This window comes from Oncorhynchus gorbuscha, linkage group LG03, assembly GCF_021184085.1.
Source record: "Oncorhynchus gorbuscha isolate QuinsamMale2020 ecotype Even-year linkage group LG03, OgorEven_v1.0, whole genome shotgun sequence".
In the NCBI taxonomy this organism is placed as follows: Eukaryota; Metazoa; Chordata; class Actinopteri; order Salmoniformes; family Salmonidae; genus Oncorhynchus; species Oncorhynchus gorbuscha.
Genome location: NC_060175.1, coordinates 26,289,063 through 26,310,506, shown reverse-complemented (window position 1 = coordinate 26,310,506; position 21,444 = coordinate 26,289,063). Strand labels below are relative to the sequence as shown.

Sequence of the window (21,444 nt, the reverse complement as noted above, 5' to 3'; positions counted from 1 at the left end):
CAACATCAGAAGCCTCCTCCCTAAGTTTGTTTTACTCACTGCTTTAGCACACTCTGCTAACCCTGATGTCCTTGCCGTGTCTGAATCCTGGCTCAGGAAGGCCACCAAAAATTCAGAGATTTCCATACCCAACTATAACATCTTCCGTCAAGATAGAACTGCCAAAGGGGGCGGAGTCGCAGTCTACTGCAGAGATAGCCTGCAAAGTAATGTCATACTTTCCAGGTCCATACCCAAACAGTTTGAACTACTAATTTTGAAAATTACTCTCTCCAGAAACAAGTCTCTCACTGTTGCCGCCTGCTACCGACCCCCCTCAGCTCCCAGCTGTGCCCTGGACACCATTTGTGAATTGATCGCCCCCCATCTAGCTTCAGAGTTCGTTCTGTTAGGTGACCTAAACTGGGATATGCTTAACACCCCGGCAGTCCTACAATCTAAGCTAGATGCCCTCAATCTCACTCAAATCATCAAGGAACCCACCAGGTACAACCCTAACTCTGTAAATAAGGGCACCCTCATAGACGTCATCCTGACCAACTGGCCCTCCAAATATACCTCTGCTGTCTTCAACCAGGATCTCAGCGATCACTGCCTCATCGCCTGTATCCGCCACGGAGCAGCAGTCAAACGACCACCCATCATCACTGTCAAACGCTCCCTAAAACACTTCTGTGAGCAGGCCTTTCTAATCGACCTGGCCCGGGTATCCTGGAAGGACATTGACCTCATCCCGTCAGTTGAGGATGCATGGTCATTCTTTAAAAGTAACTTCCTCACCATTCTAGATAAGCATGCTCCGTTCAAAAAATGCAGAACCAAGAACAGATACAGCCCTTGGTTCACTCCAGACCTGACTGCCCTCGACCAGCACAAAAACATCCTGTGGCGGACTGCAATAGCATCGAATAGCCCCCGTGATATGCAACTGTTCAGGGAAGTCAGGAACCAATACACGCAGTCAGTCAGGAAAGCTAAGGCCAGCTTCTTCAGGCAGAAGTTTGCATCCTGTAGCTCCAACTCCAAAAAGTTCTGGGACACTGTGAAGTCCATGGAGAACAAGAGCACCTCCTCCCAGCTGCCCACTGCTCTGAGGCTAGGAAACACGGTCTCCACCGATAAATCCATGATTATCGAAAACTTCAATAAACACTTCTCAACGGCTGGCCATGCCTTCCGCCTGGTTACTCCAACCTCGGCCAACAGCTCCGCCCCCCCCCGTAGCTCCTCACCCAAGCCTCTCCAGGTTCTCCTTTACCCAAATCCAGATAGCAGATGTTCTGAAAGAGCTGCAAAACCTGGACCCGTACAAATCAGCTGGGCTTGACAATCTGGACCCGCTATTTCTGAAACTATCTGCCGCCATTGTCGCAACCCCTATTACCAGCCTGTTCAACCTCTCTTTCATATCGTCTGAGATCCCCAAGGATTGGAAAGCTGCCGCAGTCATCCCCCTCTTCAAAGGGGGAGACACCCTGGACCCAAACTGTTACAGACCTATATCCATCCTGCCCTGCCTATCTAAGGTCTTCGAAAGCCAAGTCAACAAACAGGTCACTGACCATCTCGAATCCCACCGTACCTTCTCCGCTGTGCAATCTGGTTTCCGAGCTGGTCACGGGTGCACCTCAGCCACACTCAAGGTACTAAACGATATCATAACCGCCATCGATAAAAGACAGTACTGTGCAGCCGTCTTCATCGACCTCGCCAAGGCTTTCGACTCTGTCAATCACCATATTCTTATCGGCAGACTCAACAGCCTCGGTTTTTCGGATGACTGCCTTGCCTGGTTCACCAATTACTTTGCAGACAGAGTTCAGTGTGTCAAATCGGAGGGCATGCTGTCCGGTCCTCTGGCAGTCTCTATGGGGGTGCCACAGGGTTCAATTCTCGGGCCGAATCTTTTCTCTGTGTATATCAATGATGTTGCTCTTGCTGCGGGCGATTCCCTGATCCACCTCTACGCAGACAACACCATTCTATATACTTTCGGCCCGTCATTGGACACTGTGCTATCTAACCTCCAAACGAGCTTCAATGCCATACAGCACTCCTTCCGTGGCCTCCAACTGCTCTTAAACGCGAGTAAAACCAAATGCATGCTTTTCAACCGATCGCTGCCTGCACCCGCATGCCCGACTAGCATCACCACCCTGGATGGTTCCGACCTTGAATATGTGGACATCTGTAAGTACCTAGGTGTCTGGCTAGACTGCAAACTCTCCTTCCAGACCCACATCAAACATCTCCAATCGAAAATCAATTCAATTCTATTCCGCAACAAAGCCTCCTTCACTCACGCTGCCAAGCTTACCCTAGTAAAACTGACTATCCTACCGATCCTCGACTTCGGCGATGTCATCTACAAAATGGCTTCCAACACTCTACTCAGCAAACTGGATGCAGTCTATCACAGTGCCATCCGTTTTGTCACTAAAGCACCTTATACCACCCACCACTGCGACTTGTATGCTCTAGTCGGCTGGCCCTCACTACATATTCGTCGCCAGACCCACTGGCTCCAGGTCATCTACAAGTCCATGCTAGGTAAAGCTCCGCCTTATCTCAGTTCACTGGTCACGATGGCAACACCCATCCGTAGCACGCGCTCCAGCAGGTGTATCTCACTGATCATCCCTAAAGCCAACACATCATTTGGCCGCCTTTCGTTCCAGTACTCTGCTGCCTGTGACTGGAATGAATTGCAAAAATCGCTGAAGTTGGAGACTTTTATCTCCCTCACCAACTTCAAACATCAGCTATCCGAGCAGCTAACCGATCGCTGCAGCTGTACATAGTCTATAGGAAAATAGCCCACCCATTTTCACCTACCTCATTCCCATACTGTTTTTTATACTGTTTTTATTTATTTATTTTTCTGCTCTTTTGCACACCAATATCTCTACCTGTACATGACCATCTGATCATTTATCACTCCAGTGTTAATCTGCAAAACTGTATTATTCGCCTACCTCTTCATGCCTTTTGCACACATTGTATATAGACTGCCCATTTTTTTCTACTGTGTTATTGACTTGTTAATTGTTTATTCCATGTGTAACTCTGTGTTGTCTGTTCACACTGCTATGCTTTATCTTGGCCAGGTCGCAGTTGCAAATGAGAACTTGTTCTCAACTAGCCTACCTGGTTAAATAAAGGTGAAATAAAATTAAAAAAATAAAACAATGTTGCTATCACTATGCACTATCACTAACCGAGTGTCTTATTCATAATATGCCTCCTGTTATCACACATGGCACGATCCCATAATTGTTACAATAAAGATAACAATTGTATATAACATTTTTAACACATATTTTTGTATTCCTGTAGAACTGTAAAAAAAATAGTAAGATAATTTGAGCTTCAGGAAGAAGTGCTTTCATAAATGCATGGCAGGCCTCGTTTTGCTGGAGCAGTGTAAAATAAGCTTTATTTCAATGACCCACCCTTAACGAATTTTGTTTATTTACATATTGGATTTGATTGTCCAACATCAGTTTCAACATTTATTTATTTATTCTCTGCCCAAAGCCGCTTTCCTCTTCTGTGGTGCTGCATTGCAGTCAGTGATGTTTACTCTCGGTAGCTGTCCATGGTCCTGAAATCAAATCATCTGATAGAGACAGAGAGAGATATAGGGGAGAGAGAGATTAGGATGTAGTCTATTTCAATTTTAAAAATACAATGTAAACAGGTGATAGATAATTGAATAATCTCTCATTATTGAGTACTCGTTCATGATTCCATCAAAGATTCCCAAGATTTCCACAAACTTCAGAAAGTTCCCATTATTTGGCTCATTCAGCCTGTCGGTGGTCCCACATAAGGCATTGTTCTGGGTGGCCATTACGCGTTTTAGGGCTATGAGCCTCTGCAGCACCTGCTGCCAGTTGAGAGTCTCTCCGTCAATAGCCCGTTAGGCTTGGGACAAGAGAGTTTGCTTGGACACGAGCCCGATCTCCAGCTCCTTCCACCTCTGGAAACTAACTTGGTGGTCATGCGAATTCTCATGTGAGCTGAGGAGGTGGCACAGATTCTTCCAGATTTGCAATACTGTTAAAACAGTTTGCAGCAAAAACAGAAGACTGCATTGATAAGAAAGACAAGCAATGGTCTCTCCACTCTCTCCCTGTTCACCATCCTCCTATTGTAACTTTCGATGCCCCTCATCTCTTGGGAAATTCCAGTCTTTACCCTGATGTGGCCCAGCCTGCACTAACATATCCCGTAAAGATCCATTCATATATTGTGGTCACTCACCGGGATCTCTTTTTTGTTGTTGTCTGGAAGTCAGATTTAGCAGCAGCACCACCACTGTCAATGGGAACGAGGAGTGACGAATCTGAGCCCGGGTCCAAGATAGTAGGGTCTTTGCCGGCATTGTTTGGAGGTGTGGCTAGGCCTAGTGCAACCACTTGTCCTTTTCCAGCCAGAGAGCTGTCATCATCGTGGAAGTGCATGGCTCGGACTCCTCCGGTTTGCTCTCTTTGCTGCTAGAATCAGCGAACGGGGGGGGGGGGGGGGGTCGTTGTTCTCGCGCAAATTAATGGCCTGTCCTCGGAGGCTTGTCATCCACACCGGCTGATGGACATTGCTGCACACTGATACATTTCAGCAGCAAATTTCTTTGATTTAGAGATTTGTCTCTTTTCTCATTCGTTTTTGTCTTTTAGATATGGTAGCAAATTGTTTCAAATCTCTATTGCTTAATTTGAGCAAAGATTATATCCATTATTAGTAACTAGCTCATGTTAACAGGCTAGGTTAAGCTACTGCCTTAATCACTCATCGTTTTTTGTCACTGTCACGCCTGCTCCCGCTCTTCACCCCTGGTGCTTGAGGGTGCCAGGCTCCCCAGCATTACGCACTCCTGCCACCATCATTACGCATGCCTGCCTTCCCCCCGTCATGCGCATCAGCGTTTATTGGACTCACCTGGACTCAATCACTTCTGTCATTACCTTCCCTATATATGTCTGGTTCCACGCTCTGTTTCGTGCTTTAGCGTGAATTGTCACTTGTCTTTGTTTACCCGTGTGCTGACGCTGTTCCTGTTCTGTTACCTGTCTGTTCCTGGTTAAATGTTGATCCCGCCCCTGCTTCTCATCTCTGGCATCGGTCCTTACAGTCACACACAAACATAAAAAACCAATGCAATCATTTCATTGGCAGATTCATTTTTATTAATGTTTCACAATTGAATAATCACATATAAACACACACATCACCATAGGATAATGGGAGTGAACTTCGGGAGAAGTGGGAATGAAATGGGGGCAGGAACTGCAGCAACGCTATGAGCTGGTTGCTGGGTTGCCACTGGTGGTGTAGGGGCGCCTGATCAGGGGCGCCTGAGGGCTGCAGCCAATTGTCAAAATGCTGCCCCAAATTCAAGTGCCGCTATAGGTCTAATGGGAGGGCCAGCCCTGGTTGTAGGCCATAGAGTAGCAGTATATCCTAATATACTGATGAGTTGTAGGCTATAGAGTAGCAGTATTTCATTATATACAGTTAAGCTAACTTGCGCTAATGTGATTAGCATGAGGTTGTAAGTAACAAGAACATTTCCCATTACATAGACATATCTGATATGGGGAGAAAGCTTAACTTATTGTTAATCTAACAACACTGTCCAATTTACAGTAGCTATTTCAGTGAAAGCATACCATGCTAGTGTTTGAGGAGAGTCCACAGTTATGAACTTGAAAATGTATCAATAAACCAATTAGGCACATTTTGTCAGACTTGATACAACTTTTTAAACAGAAATCTAAATGATGGCTGGGCTGTAATAATACATTATGGCCTTTCTCTTGCATTTCAAAGATGATGAAAAATAATATCTATTTATAAAAAGACGTTTTTTTCTTTGTATTATCATTTACCAAATCAAATGTGTTATATTCTCCTACATTAATTTCACATTTCCACAAACTTCTAAGTGTTTCCTTTCAAATGGTGTCAAGAATATGCATATCCTTGCTTCAGGTCCTGAGCTACAGGCAGTTAGATTTGGGTATGTCATTTTAGGCGATAATTGAAAAAAAGGGTCAGATCCTTAAGATGACTAAAATGTCAACTTTGTGAGTGTGTGACATGTGGAAGGCAATGGGCTCTTTTAGAACTGTCATACTGGACCAGCCTCAATGAGCCTGTGGCTAACTTTCAAGTAACATTCCATACACCCGCACGAACACACACCAATGCACAATGTATACAGAAACAGATAAACAAACACAGGCACAGACATGTTTCACACATGCTCTGGAGAGATGGATTATCTGCAGTGATACTCCAGTAAACCCCAGGTTATATCACTGCTGTTGTTGGATAACATCAAGGTCAGATTAACAGTTACCTTGGGATCTGTCATGGGCATTATCATTGGAATTCATTTGAATTTGAATACATTTACATTTAAGTCATTTAGCAGAATACAGTTGGAATCGTTTTGAACAAAGCTACCGCTACGTAGGCTTGTTTGTTCTAAAATATACACTCTCAGTGTTTTTTTAATTATTTTTTACAATTATTTATGACAAAAAACACAAAGAAGGGGTAACATTAAAGTATGTGTTTGTATTCAACCTTTTAGATAGAGCGAATAAAACAGTTATGAAATGTATCATTTTTTATTTTAACCTTTATTTAACTTGACAAGTCAATTAAGAACAAATTCTTATTTACAATGACGGCCTACACAGGCCAAACCCGGACGACTCTGAACCAGTTGGGACTCCCAATCACAGCCGGTTGTGATACAGCCTGGATTCGAACCAGCGTGTCTGTAGTGATGCTTAAAGCATTGAGATGCTGTGCCTTAGACCGCTGCGCCACTCGGGAGCCGAAATTAATTAGGATTTTTCTGCGACTTTTCAGGCTCTCAAAGATATTTCCATCTATTGTTTGACCTTTTTATATTTTGGTTGAAATGTCAGATTGTTGTTGCCATTCTGCTGGCTAAGCATTGTCTCTCACTCTAACGCTCATTCATAGCGAGGAGGCAATTGTAGCCAGATAAGTGGGTCATGAATTAATAACTGTTCCAAGTCAGTCCCTCTTCATTAGGCTGAACTCCTACCCAAACACACAAAAACCTGTGTAAGCTTTTTTATTGTAGGGTGGTTGATTGGAACCAGGAACCTTGTCTTCAAGACTACGCATTTTTACAATGCATTCAGAATTTTTCTTTAATACTACTCTTCTCAATTTGTCCTCAATACATTTGAATCTAGGTATGTGTCAGATGTGCAGATCTGTTCAGAATAACACACGACAGCAAAAAGCGAATGTGCAAATCACACTAGACAATAAAGTTGTATGTTGTTTGTTTTCCCATTCATGGGGCTCCTCTTCTTGTATTTTAATGTTTAAGGACTCTTGGAAGATTAGTCATTTAACATTTTACATTTAAGTCATTTAGCAGACGCTCTTATCCAGAGCGACTTACAAATTGGTGCATTCACCTTATGACATCCAGTGGAACAGCCACATTACAATAGTGCATCTACATATTTTAAGGGGGGGGGGGGTGAGAAGGATTACTTTATCCTATCCTAGGTATTCCTTAAAGAGGTGGGGTTTCAGGTGTCTCCGGAAGGTGGTGATTGACTCCGCTGTCCTGGCGTCGTGAGGGAGTTTGTTCCACCATTGGGGAGCCAGAGCAGCGAACAGTTTTGACTGGGCTGAGCGGGAACTGTACTTCCTCAGTGGTAGGGAGGCGAGCAGGCCAGAGGTGGATGAACGCAGTGCCCTTATTTGGGTGTAGGGCCTGATCAGAGCCTGGAGGTACTGAGGTGCCGTTCCCCTCACAGCTCCGTAGGCAAGCACCATGGTCTTGTAGCGGATGCGAGCTTCAACTGGAAGCCAGTGGAGAGAGCGGAGGAGCGGGGTGACGTGAGAGAACTTGGGAAGGTTGAACACTAGACGGGCTGCGGCGTTCTGGATGAGTTGTAGGGGTTTAATGGCACAGGCAGGGAGCCCAGCCAACAGCGAGTTGCAGTAATCCAGACGGGAGATGACAAGTGCCTGGATTAGGACCTGCGCCGCTTCCTGTGTGAGGCAGGGTCGTACTCTGCGGATGTTGTAGAGCATGAACCTACAGGAACGGGCCACCACCTTGATGTTAGTTGAGAACGACAGGGTGTTGTCCAGGATCACGCCAAGGTTCTTAGCGCTCTGGGAGGAGGACACAATGGAGTTGTCAACCGTGATGGCGAGATCATGGAACGGGCAGTCCTTCCCCGGGAGGAAGAGCAGCTCTGTCTTGCCGAAGTTCAGCTTGAGGTGGTGATCCGTCATCCACACTGATATGTCTGCCAGACATGCAGAGATGCGATTCGCCACCTGGTCATCAGAAGGGGGAAAGGAGAAGATTAATTGTGTGTCGTCTGCATAGCAATGATAGGAGAGACCATGTGAGGTTATGACAGAGCCAAGTGACTTGGTGTATAGCGAGAATAGGAGAGGGCCTAGAACAGAGCCCTGGGGGACACCAGTGGTGAGAGCGCATGGTGAGGAGACAGATTCTCGCCACGCCACCTGGTAGGAGCGACCTGTCAGGTAGGACGCAATCCAAGCGTGGGCCACGCCGGAGATGCCCAACTCGGAGAGGGTGGAGAGGAGGATCTGATGGTTCACAGTATCGAAGGCAGCCGATAGGTCTAGAAGGATGAGAGCAGAGGAGAGAGAGTTAGCTTTAGCGGTGCGGAGCGCCTCCGTGATACAGAGAAGAGCAGTCTCAGTTGAATGACTAGTCTTGAAACCTGACTGATTTGGATCTAGAAGGTCATTCTGAGAGAGATAGCGGGAGAGCTGACCAAGGACGGCACGTTCAAGAGTTTTGGAGAGAAAAGAAAGAAGGGATACTGGTCTGTAGTTGTTGACATCGGAGGGATCGAGTGTAGGTTTTTTCAGAAGGGGTGCAACTCTCGCTCTCTTGAAGACGGAAGGGACGTAGCCAGCGGTCAGGGATAAGTTGATGAGCGAGGTGAGGTAAGGGAGAAGGTCTCCGGAAATGGTCTGGAGAAGAGAGGAGGGGATAGGGTCAAGCGGGCAGGTTGTTGGGCGGCCGGCCGTCACAAGACGCGAGATTTCATCTGGAGAGAGAGGGGAGAAAGAGGTCAGAGCACAGGGTAGGGCACTGTGAGCAGAACCAGCGGTGTCGTTTGACTTAGCAAACGAGGATCGGATGTCGTCGACCTTCTTTTCAAAATGGTTGACGAAATCATCTGCAGAGAGGGAGGAGGGGGGGGAGGGGGAGGAGGATTCAGGAGGGAGGAGAAGGTGGCAAAGAGCTTCCTAGGGTTAGAGGCAGATGCTTGGAATTTAGAGTGGTAGAAAGTGGCTTTAGCAGCAGAGACAGAGGAGGAAAATGTAGAGAGGAGGGAGTGAAAGGATGCCAGGTCCGCAGGGAGGCGAGTTTTCCTCCATTTCCGCTCGGCTGCCCGGAGCCCTGTTCTGTGAGCTCGCAATGAGTCGTCAAGCCACGGAGCGGGAGGGGAGGACCGAGCCGGCCTGGAAGATAGGGGACATAGAGAGTCAAAGGATGCAGAAAGGGAGGAGAGGAGGGTTGAGGAGGCAGAATCAGGAGATAGGTTGGAGAAGGTTTGAGCAGAGGGAAGAGATGATAGGATGGAAGAGGAGAGAGTAGCGGGGGAGAGAGAGCGAAGGTTGGGACGGCGCGATACCATCCGAGTAGGGGCAGTGTGGGAAGTGTTGGATGAGAGCGAGAGGGAAAAGGATACAAGGTAGTGGTCGGAGACTTGGAGGGGAGTTGCAATGAGGTTAGTGGAAAAACAGCATCTAGTAAAGATGAGGTCGAGCGTATTGCCTGCCTTGTGAGTAGGGGGGGAAGGTGAGAGGGTGAGGTCAAAAGAGGAGAGGAGTGGAAAGAAGGAGGCAGAGAGGAATGAGTCAAAGGTAGACGTGGGGAGGTTAAAGTCGCCCAGAACTGTGAGAGGTGAGCCGTCCTCAGGAAAGGAGCTTATCAAGGCATCAAGCTCATTGATGAACTCTCCGAGGGGACCTGGAGGGCGATAGTCCAAATGGGGACTAAAAGAAATCCAAATCAAATCAAATCTCCTGACATCTCCACTGATACTTGCTCACATATTGTACTTTACAGTCACTTTGTATGAAGGCATCTGCTAAATAGCGTATATCATTGACACTGATAATGTCTTTGATAATGACCCTGAGTCTCAGATGGCACCCTATGAGCCCTTGGTAGTGCACTATATAGGGAATAGGGTTTCATTTGGGACGCATTCATTCTCTTTGTCGCAAATCGTCCACAATGATAACCCCCTCTCTCTCTCTCTCTCTCTCTCTCTCTCTCTCTCTCTCTCTCTCTCTCTCTCTCTCTCCTCCAGATCCTAGCCATCATCTCCATCCTTTTCATTGTCCTCTCCACCATCGCCCTGTCCCTCAACACCCTGCCTGAGCTGCAGGACACAGATGAGTTTGGCCATGCCTCAGACAACCCCCAGCTGGCCCACGTAGAGGCCATCTGTATAGCCTGGTTCACTATGGAGTACCTCCTCCGCTTCCTCTCATCCCCCACCAAATGGAAGTTCATCAAAGGTGAACACTTCTGTTTTTAATGTACATTTAAGATGTGCTACCTTTAGTGTCTGTCTGTGTGTCCACTGTTGTGTATTTATTGGTGTTTTATATTTTAGCTGGTGCAAACCAATTTCACTGAGGATGAATAAAGTACTATCTTATCTTTAAGGTCCCCTGAACGTGATCGACCTGCTGGCCATCCTTCCTTATTACATCACAATCTTTCTGACAGAGTCCAACAAAAGTGTTCTACAGTTCCAGAACGTCCGGAGGGTGGTTCAGATCTTCCGGATAATGCGCATCCTGAGAATTCTGAAGCTGGCACGTCACTCCACGGGGCTACAGTCTCTAGGTTTCACCCTGAAGAGGAGTTACAACGAGCTGGGTCTACTCATCCTCTTCCTGGCCATGGGCATCATGATCTTCTCCAGCCTAGTCTTCTTTGCCGAGAAGGACGAGGATGACACCAAGTTCAAAAGCATCCCTGCCTCCTTCTGGTGGGCCACCATTACTATGACCACAGTTGGCTACGGGGACATTTACCCTAAGACTTTGCTTGGGAAGATTGTGGGGGGTCTCTGTTGCATTGCAGGGGTGCTGGTGATAGCCTTGCCCATCCCCATCATCGTCAACAACTTCTCTGAGTTCTACAAGGAGCAGAAACGTCAAGAGAAAGCTGTGAAGCGTAGGGAGGCACTGGAGAGGGCGAAACGCAATGGGAGCATTGTCTCCATGAACATGAAGGAGGCATTTGCCCGCAGCGCCGAGCTGATGAACGTGGTGGTGGAAAAGAGCGAGAGGCTGCTGACGCAAGACAACCACCTCTCACCCAGCCACTGGAAGTGGACTCCAAAGCGGGCTGCCAACGCCTCAGAGACCAGCTCGGCCCACTCCTTTAACCCTGTGGAGTCCCAGATGGGTTCCCCCAGCAAGGCCAGGGCCTCCAGTCCTCAGGGGCTCAACGCTCAGAAGCTGGAGGAGATGTATTACCAGATGGCCAAGACCCAGTCACAGCCCAACCTCAACGCCAAAGACAACAGCTCCAGGGCTGGCAGACAGAGGGATGAGATTGAGCTGGGGGCCATCCCTGGAGGTCCAGGGGACCCTATGCTAGGGGGTCAAGAGGGTGTGGGGGACATGAAGAGCCTGTCTAGTATTGACAGCTACATCAGCTGTGCTGCAGACTTCCAGGAGAATCCATGTGGTGTCTACCCTCTAAGTCCAGCCTCCGGCCTGGCCCTCCTTGCCCAGGAGACCAGCCACTTCTCCTGTATCAGCCCCGCTACGGCCCTCTCTGGGTGGGTCAGCACCAACCCTGCAAAAAACGTAGTCTCGGACAACACTCACAACTTCAACAAACCTTTGAAAGGTGGCAGCCACTCCTACAAGGTGAAGTACCAGAGCAGTGGAGGGGAGTCGGGGCCAGGAGCAGGTCGGTTGCCCAGCAACGGTGATCCTCTCTCAGGCATCTCCATCCTGTCTGACCACTCCCTGCTCAGCCCGGAGACGTCCATCTACACCACGGCCAGTAGCAGGACCCCACCCAAGTCTCCGGACAGCTCCAGCCTGACCACGGCCCCGACCTCCACCCCGACTGTCTTCACCTTCCATGACTCCTCCATTAGTAAGTACATTGACGCCGATACAGATGACGACGAGCACCTGAGGGACATGTCGGATGCCACAAGCCCCTCAGAGTGCCTGCTGGCCAGCTCCAGTGCCCCCAAATGCAGCCGGAACATCAGCAGTGGCTACAACCATAGAAGCATCAACCACTTGGCATCAAGCACCACCCAGCGAATGCTGGGGCAGAACTGCCTGTTCCCCAGCCTGGATGGGGGGACGCGGGGGAGCGGGGGCCACTTGGAGAACAATTTGGTGCCGGAGCTGCCCCGCAGGCCCAAAGGGGACAGAGGAAAGTCTAGTACCATTGACCAGAGCCTCTGAGCTGCAGAGGGACACCCAGGGACATCCAGAGAGACATGGACTAGCCGTGTGAGGAAGGTGGAGAAAGAGAAAGTGGTAGAGAGATAGAAAGAGAGAGAAAGAAAGGGAAGGAAAGAGAGACACACTGTGCCAAGTCCCTGTACAAACTAACAGAAAGGGCCTGGAAATGAGAGAGATTCAGGGTAGAGTTTGGGCTGTGGTGTGGTGTTGAATACTCTGGGAAAAGACTTGTAGAATAGATTGAGAACACCACTCTTCCTCCCTATTAGCCACAGTACACTAGCTACCACAAAACTGGGCAGAGCACTCCCAGGGACCCATCTGAGCAGGGGCCCCACAGGGAGATGTGGGAGTAGGTCAAAGGTCAAAGCAGAGCATGCTGGGATGGGAAATGGTCTGTTGGTTGGGGGCATTGGGTAGGAGGAAAGAGGTGAGGCAGAATGGATGAAGGGGGGAACTGGGAGGCGGGGAAGAGCAAGGAGAGATTCATGTTGTGAACATAGGGATAGAAAGACAATCATCCCCTATATTCTCCTACAGTTCTACCTATCTCAGGTGACCACTGTCCCATTCATGCCTGAGCCCCAGCCCAGCTCACACTGTAGTAGGGATTCCAGAAGAGGAGTTACGGTAGACTCCAATAAGCTACTTTACTAGTGCCCCCCCAGCCTCAAACCTGGCCTTAGTCATATGTGTGTGTGTGTGTGTGTGTGTGTGTGTGTGTGTGTGTGTGTGTGTGTGTGTGTGTGTGTGTGTGTGTGTGTGTGTGTGTGTGTGTGTGTGTGTGTGTGTGTGTGTGTGTGTGTGTGTGTGTGTGTGTGTGTGTGTGTGTGTGTGTGTGTGTGTGTGTGTGTGTGTGTGTGTGTGTGTTTAAAGGATAATTTATGTATCCACATTTTGAGATTGTCTTACCTGATTAATTTATTTTTATATAGATAAAGGAGGTTACCTATATGAGTCTTGGGTTTACTAGTCTGTTGTGTCATGACCATATCTGTTTGAGTATTTCTGTATGGGATATTTCTTCTTGTCAGACAGTTATTTGACATACAATCCAGACTTATTTTAGGGGAAACCAGTCTGTGAGTCTTGTTCTTCTTGGTACAGTTTGTTTATCTCGTGGTGAGAGTAGAGTACCACATCTGATCTTCCATTTCTGTCTGTGATTTTGTCTTGATTGTCTGTTGTTTTGTGTTACACTGAGTTTGAGTCAGAGGGGAATGGTGAAAGAATCTGTACATTTTGGTATGAAAGTGAGGAATCATAATCATCCCTGAAGATTTGTGCACCAAGCACACATTTAGGAGAGCTCTGCTCCAAGGCATTCATGTACCGAACAGCCTGCCTCTTCCTCCTAGTCATACCACCAAGACACAAGAGTTCAAAATAATCGCTTCAGACGAAATGCTGAGATGTGCAAAATAAAAATAACCTGTTTATTTTTGTGGTATTTTATAAAGAATGTGGTGAATGGATTTATGAATTTATATTTCCAAATCCAAGCAAACATTTAGGATATATGCTCATATTAAAACAGTGAAACATTGATACACAGCTGCCCCAACATGCATCATCATCATTTTCCTTTGAACAACATCAAGAGACTGAGTGTTGAGAGAGAGGGTGGAGGGGACTGAGTGTTGAGAGAGGGTGGAGGGGACTGAGTGTTGAGAGAGAGGGTGGAGGGGACTGAGTGTTGAGAGAGAGGGTGGAGGGGACTGAGTGTTGAGAGAGAGGGTGGAGGGGACTGAGTGTTGAGAGAGGGTGGAGGGGACTGAGTGTTGAGAGAGAGGGAGGAGAGGACTGAGTGTTGAGAGAGAGGGTGGAGGGGACTGAGTGTTGAGAGAGGGTGGAGGGGACTGAGTGTTGAGAGAGGGTGGGGACTGAGTGTTGAGAGAGGGTGGAGGGGACTGAGTGTTGAGAGAGAGGGTGGAGGGGACTGAGTGTTGAGAGAGGGTGGAGGGGACTGAGTGTTGAGAGAGGGTGGAGGGGACTGAGTGTTGAGAGAGAGGGTGGAGGGGACTGAGTGTTGAGAGAGGGTGGAGGGGACTGAGTGTTGAGAGAGAGGGTGGAGGGGACTGAGTGTTGAGAGAGGGTGGAGGGGACTGAGTGTTGAGAGAGGGGTGGAGGGGACTGAGTGTTGAGAGAGGGTGGAGGGGACTGAGTGTTGAGAGAAAGGGTGGAAAGGACTGAGTGTTGAGAGAGGGTGGAGGGGACTGAGTGTTGAGAGAGAGGGTGGAGGGGACTGAGTGTTGAGAGAGGGTGGAGGGGACTGAGTGTTGAGAGAGAGGGAGGAGAGGACTGAGTGTTGAGAGAGAGGGTGGAGGGGACTGAGTGTTGAGAGAGGGTGGAGGGGACTGAGTGTTGAGAGAGAGGGAGGAGAGGACTGAGTGTTGAGAGAGAGGGTGGAGGGGACTGAGTGTTGAGAGAGAGGGTGGAGGGGACTGAGTGTTGAGAGAGAGAGTGGAGGGGACTGAGTGTTGAGAGAGAGGGTGGTGGGGACTGAGTGTTGAGAGAGGGTGGAGGGGACTGAGTGTTGAGAGAGAGGGTGGAGGGGACAGAGTGTTGAGAGAAAGGGTGGAAAGGACTGAGTGTTGAGAGAGGGTGGAGGGGACTGAGTGTTGAGAGAGAGGGTGGAGGGGACTGAGTGTTGAGAGAGGGTGGAGGGGACTGAGTGTTGAGAGAGAGGGTGGAGGGGACTGAGTGTTGAGAGAAAGGGTGGAAAGGACTGAGTGTTGAGAGAGGGTGGAGGGGACTGAGTGTTGAGAGAGAGGGTGGAGGGGACTGAGTGTTGAGAGAGAGGGGGAGGGAACTGAGTGTTGAGAGAGAGGGTGGAGGGGACTGAGTGTTGAGAGAGGGTGGAGGGGACTGAATGTTGAGAGAGAGGGTGGAGAGGACTGAGTGTTGAGAGAGAGGGTGGAGGGGACTGAGTGTTGAGAGAAAGGGTGGAGGGGACTGAGTGTTGAGAGAGAGGGGGGAGGGAACTGAGTGTTGAGAGAGAGGGTGGAGGGGACAGAGTGTTGAGAGAGGGTGGAGGGGACTGAGTGTTGAGAGAGAGGGTGGGGGGGACTGAGTGTTGAGAGAGAGGGTGGGAGGACTGAGTGTTGGGAGGGGGGAGACTGAGAGCGAGATCCTACATGCGGTACTCCTTGGGTACAAGCCATCAATTCATCCAGAATGCTATCTGAACAGCATATTAATTCATAAAGGGAAGAGCTTACGTAACCAAACCTGGTTATTGGTTTGGATTGAATAGCAAGTCTAGAGTTATTTGAGTGCGTCTGCATTCATTCACACAGACATTCATACATTGAAGGCCAGCTGATACACAGGTCTTATATGGCAGACATCTTCACGATAGCTCCAGCCCAGTTTCCATAGTAACAGGCTCTCTCCTGGCAAGGCTGATGCAAGGGCTGCATAGCTCTGCTAATTTGGGTGGGTAGTCTGATTGTATAAAAATGCATGCATTCTCATCCGTTTATACAGTTTGAAAACTCTCAAACATATTGCAGTTAGTACACAGGTATGTACATATAGATAAATATCCCTCATGAAGCCACAGCTCCCCTGCATTGTTCTGTAATTCAGATACAGGCATAATGCAATCCTAGTTTTGAATATATCCATGATAATCCTATCTGAATAATAGACATCACAGTGCATACTGTAGATATCGTATGAAATCATAGACAGATCCACAACACTGTCCATTTACACGTCCATGTGTTTGTCCTTTGCTCTCTTTCGCTCTGAGAAAAGGCGAGAATTCTGCATCCCCAGAGTCACATGTATCACTCCTGTCCCTGTCTGAGCTGGATCCGAGTGAGTGGAGCTGAGGTGTGAAAGGAATAGCAATGACTGTGGAAGGGGCAGAACCTCAGAAAAAGTGTGTGTGTTGATCATTTCTAAAGGGACTGCTGCTCAGCCAAGCAGAGAGCTAGTGATTAGAGCTGTGGTTACTGCTTAGTGGAGGAAGTTGAGCTGCTTCCAGTGTGTGCATATGTTCATATTGGACGAGATAGTTATGATCTAGAGGGTGTATGTCGTTTTCAGCCTTACAGACTGCACCTGTTATCATCAACAGTGATTAGTGTTACAGTAATATCTGGGGAAGACCATTTGCCTATATACTGAGCACTGCTTTGTCACTGGCTACAGTTTTTCTCTCTGCTCTTCAAGGCAATCTCTACCTTCACATAACACTCTAGTTCATAGTCTATTTAATGACAGTAGTTCACAGCCTATTTAATGTTTAGGCCTGAACAGTCACAGTGGCGTGCATGCGTGTGTATGTATATGTTAGTGAGAGAGAGAGAGAGAGAGAGAGAGAGAGAGAGAGAGAGAGAGAGAGAGAGAAAGAGAGAGAGAGAGAGAGAGAGAGAGAGAGAGAGAGGGAGAGGAGATATATAACTAGACTTTCACTTTGTTTGACAATGTTAACATGAATGACTTTAGCTGTAGGTTGAACATACAGTAGAATGTTACAAGTTTAATTTCATTGTGTTCACAATGCATTTCAAATCCTCCTTCAAATCCTTCCTTTGACTGCCCCGGTGGTCGAATTAGCTGTCATCTGTAGAGCGCTGGCTTCTCGTGCTCGGTTCTGGTTTTGAGCATTGAGATATGTGTTCCTGTCCCCTATGTTTTACATTACCATACATCAATTTATGCTTTCACTGTAAGAATATATTGTGAGGGTCTGGGACCGCTTTTTCATGGAAACTCTCTCTTTAAAGAATGATGACAATCAAATCCTCATGAATAGACATGAAATAAATTGTAGCATTGTGAAGAGAAGATCCAGAGGAGAGTCCTAGGATGGACAGAATGACTGGATCCTGTCATGGACAGACATTCAGACACATACAGGTCAATAATCTACTTATAACCTTTATATATTTCTGTTTTGGTAGAAGGGATGACTCTGGAAAATATTCTGACAAGTCAAATTTCTTTACTAGTATACTGTGACCGCTGACTGGTATGTTTTAAACTATTTTCTACATCAGTCCTCTCTTCCATCTCCAAGTCACCCAACATCCAAATGTCCTGTAGTACAGTGTTTCCCAACCCTGGCACTCCTTTAGCTTCTACTGTGTTCCTGTACAAGAGGATTCCTGGTGTCAACAGATTTTTAAATGTTATGGTAAAATGAGAAAGCATCATCAAGTGGCTTCTTTTATTTCTCTTATTTTGTTTTAGAAGCTATGAAAAATGTACAATTAGGAATTAGCCAAATGCAATTGAAATGTGTTAGATTTCAGGGTTGGGGTCCATTTGAAATGCTTTGGTAAATTAGAATTCAATTAATATAATTTAATTTGAAATTTGAAGAGAATATGATGGAATAAGATGTAATTGAATCCACCAGTCATTGTAACATACACAAATTCCAGGGAAATTGTGTATGTTAAACCTCTTCTTCTACTGTTTGTAGGTCTCTAGGCTACTGTTTGTATGTCTCTAGGCTACTGTTTGTAGGTCTCTAGGCTACTGTTTGTAGGTCTCTAGGCTACTGTTTGTAGGTCTCTAGGCTACTGTTTGTAGGTCTCTAGGCTACTGTTTGTAGGTCTCTAGGCTACTGTTTGTAAGTCTCTAGGCTACTGTTAGTTTTGTAATGTTTCTACCTGTTGTCTTTCCTATGCTGTAAGTTGTTTCTGTATAAATGTTCTGTTGTTCTATCAATGCATGTTGTAACTTTGGAGCCGTGACTGGCTGTGAAACACACACACAACTCTGGTTTACCTGTCCTGGAAAAAGTGTCTCAATGTCCCAAGATCTTTCTTTACATTCCGCTTAGATGACTGACAGTTAAATAAAATCAAATTCATTAATGGTTTTGTATTCCAGACATGTATTCAGTGATACAGTGTATTCCAGACATGTATTCAGCTTTCAGTGATACAAAGACAAATTTAACTGACAGTTACATACTCTTAGGAAAGAAGCAGATCTACAATAGCATGTTTCAGAAGAGAACAAAATTACCCAAAACACCCATATAAACAAGACTTCTATGTTGGCAGAGGTTTCATACCAATTTTTATGGGAGATACTGGTACAGTCTGGTCCATATGCATGTACACACTGTCTGAGCGGCATTCTGATTATGCCTGATCCCTGTGCTGTCCTGTGTCTGTATGTCCATGAAGAGGAGGTAGACAGTAACCCAGGGTTATATAAAGAGGAATCTGTCCAGGGTTATATGAAGAGGAAGCTGTCCAGGGTTATATGAAGAGGAAGCTATCCAGGGTTATATGAAGATGAAGCTGTCCAGGGTTATATGAAGAGGAAGCTGTCCAGGGTTATATGAAGAGGAAGCTGTCCAGGGTTATATGAAGAGGAAGCTGTCCAGGGTTATATGAAGAGGAAGCTGTCCAGGGTTATATAAAAAGGAATCTACCCAGGGTTATATAAAGAGGAAGCTGTCCATGGCTAAATAAATAGGAAGCTGTCCAGGATTATCTGAAGAGGAGGTTGTCCAGGATTCTATGAAGAGGAAGATGTCCAGGATTATCTGAAGAGGAGGTTGTCCAGGATTCTATGAAGAGGAAGATGTCCAGGATTATCTGAAGAGGAGGTTGTCCAGGATTCTATGAAGAGGAAGATGTCCAGGATTATCTGAAGAGGAGGTTGTCCAGGATTCTATGAAGAGGAAGATGTCCAGGATTATCTGAAGAGGAGGTTGTCCAGGATTCTATGAAGAGGAAGATGTCCAGGATTATCTGAAGAGGAGGTTGTCCTGGATTCTATGAAGAGGAAGATGTCTAGGATTATCTGAAGAGGAAGCTGTCCAGGGTTATATGAAGAGGAAGCTATCCAGGGTTATATGAAGAGGAAGCTGTCCAGGGTTATATGAAGAGGAAGATGTCCAGGGTTATATGAAGAGGAAGCTGTCCAGGGTTATATGAAGAGGAAGCTGTCCGGGGTTATATGAAGAGGAAGCTGTCCGGGGTTATATGAAGAGGAAGAGTCCAGGGTTATATGAAGAGGAAGCTGTCCAGGGTTATATGAAGAGGAAGCTGTCCAGGGTTATATGAAGAGGAAGCTGTGAACGGTGGGACAGGAGCAGGAGTCTCGTCTCCCAACACGTCTCCACACAACACGACACCTGGGGTTCCCCACTGCCTGCCACTGAGAGAGGGGGGAGGGAGACAGAGATCAAATCTGAGAGTGAGAAGGGGGGGAGGGGGTGAGAGTTGGAGAGAGAGAGAAACAACTGCTGTTTACTAGACAGTTTTTATCAGGCACTCGTCTAGACTAAGTCTGCCACCTAGTGGCTGAAATCTAACTCTCCAAACAAGAAACACAATACTGGGTTCGTATGTAAACATTATTTAAATATTTACTACATATCTATAGACTCTCCTCTCCTTGTGTGCCCAGCCTGTCTTACCTCTCCTCCTCACCGTCTCCAGTGCAGTGTCTCTGCCCGGCAGCGAGGGCAGGAGGCTGGCACTCCACACACACCTGGTGGCCCTCCTTCAGGTACTGCATCCAGCAGGTGTGTGGCCCCACACTACGCTGGCACCAAGGGGTCAGGGAGGTCAGCTGGAACTGCACACAGTGCCTGGATATGCATACACACACACAAACACACAGGCATGCACGCACACATAAACAAAAGCATATATAGATGTCACATTCACATTTTTTATTTATCCTTTATTTAGCTAGGCAAGTCAGTTAAGAACACATTCTTATTTACAATGACAGCCTCGGAACAGTGGGTTAACTGCCTTATTCAGGGGCAGAACATCAGGTTTTTAACTTGTCAGCTCAGGGATTTGATCTGGCAACCTTTCGGTTACTGGCCCAACGCTCTAACCACTAGGCTACCTGCCGCACATAAACACGGGTTAGATATCATATTTCTCTGAAGATAACAGGAATACCATGGAAGAACACAAACACATAAACCGGGCCTCTCACCCTGTGACATCATCATCATTGTTAACAGGAATGTCTCTCTACTTCCTGGCGTTGCCATAGTCACCGGTAGTGATGAGAGCCGGTACTGCAAAGACAACAACATCCATAATAACAACATCAGATTTAGTTCCCCCCCCACACACAATATGTTTAACCAGGTAGTATCATAGAGGTCAGAAGACTTCTTTCCCAAGGGAGACTTGGGAAGGTAACCTTATTTGAAGCCATTAACGGCATATGGGTAAGGTCCTAACCAAAGCTAGATGCAACCTAAGGCTGTATGTATGGCTGTGGTACTTACCCAGTGATTTACTGCACTGCCGGTGGTGGTCCCAGTACTCTGCACAGCCGGCATGCTCCTCTACGTGTGGACAGGATTCCCCCTCCTGCAGGACTTGCCTGCTCCTCATCCGAACTGTGGCCCTGCAGGGCTCAGCACAGCCAGACCATGCACTCCACTCACTCACCACACAGGACACCGCTAGGAAGGAGGACAGAACTGGGTGCTTTGCACAGCCCATCCTTTCTACCCATTGGCTTAAGCTGTCAGTTTTCCTGGCTGTTTGTTCCTCAAAATGTGAAAGGAGTGGATTAATCAAATTCCTATGGCCAGGGCCATTCATGCAGGGAAAAATACTGTGAACAATGCGGCAGCGCAGGGCTTCCACTCGGATACACATTTCCCAGCTACTTACTGACTGACTGACTGACTAACTGACTGAGTGTGTATGTGTGTGGGGGGGCATATTCCCAAGCATTGACCTGATTGCAGTACCTCTCTCTCCACACACATACCTACAGTGTGAAGGGCCCTGTCCTGGTGTACACTGGGAGTTCTGAAGAACCTATTCATTTACCACTCTAATAAACCCCTAGTCAGCTCCAACTGTCGCAGACATTCCAAAGACACAGACCATATTCACAGTGCAATCAAATGTTACTTTGGTAGTTTCCCCAGGTCATCAGATAAGCGTCACATATAGTAAACTC

At 47.1% G+C, this 21,444-nt stretch overlaps 1 protein-coding gene and 1 long non-coding RNA gene across 2 annotated transcripts in view; one reads left to right on the top strand and one right to left on the bottom strand.

Annotated features, from left to right (window-relative positions):
- Positions 1-14,136, top strand: part of LOC124019169 (potassium voltage-gated channel subfamily B member 1-like) — a 77,109-nt gene extending 62,973 nt beyond the window's left edge. The window contains exons 3-4 of the mRNA XM_046334560.1: positions 10,380-10,590; positions 10,742-14,136. Coding sequence (XP_046190516.1) covers positions 10,380-10,590; positions 10,742-12,519 — 1,989 coding nt within the window. The 3' untranslated portion in view covers positions 12,520-14,136. The remainder of the gene's footprint in view (positions 1-10,379; positions 10,591-10,741) is intronic.
- A 5,108-nt stretch (positions 14,137-19,244) lies between these two features.
- Positions 19,245-20,946, bottom strand: LOC124019161. Its single transcript, XR_006835746.1, has 4 exons — positions 20,756-20,946; positions 20,455-20,539; positions 19,919-20,092; positions 19,245-19,689 (listed from the first exon to the last, which is right to left on the bottom strand). It is a non-coding gene; the product is annotated as an uncharacterized LOC124019161 (long non-coding RNA).
- Positions 20,947-21,444: the final 498 nt, after the last annotated feature.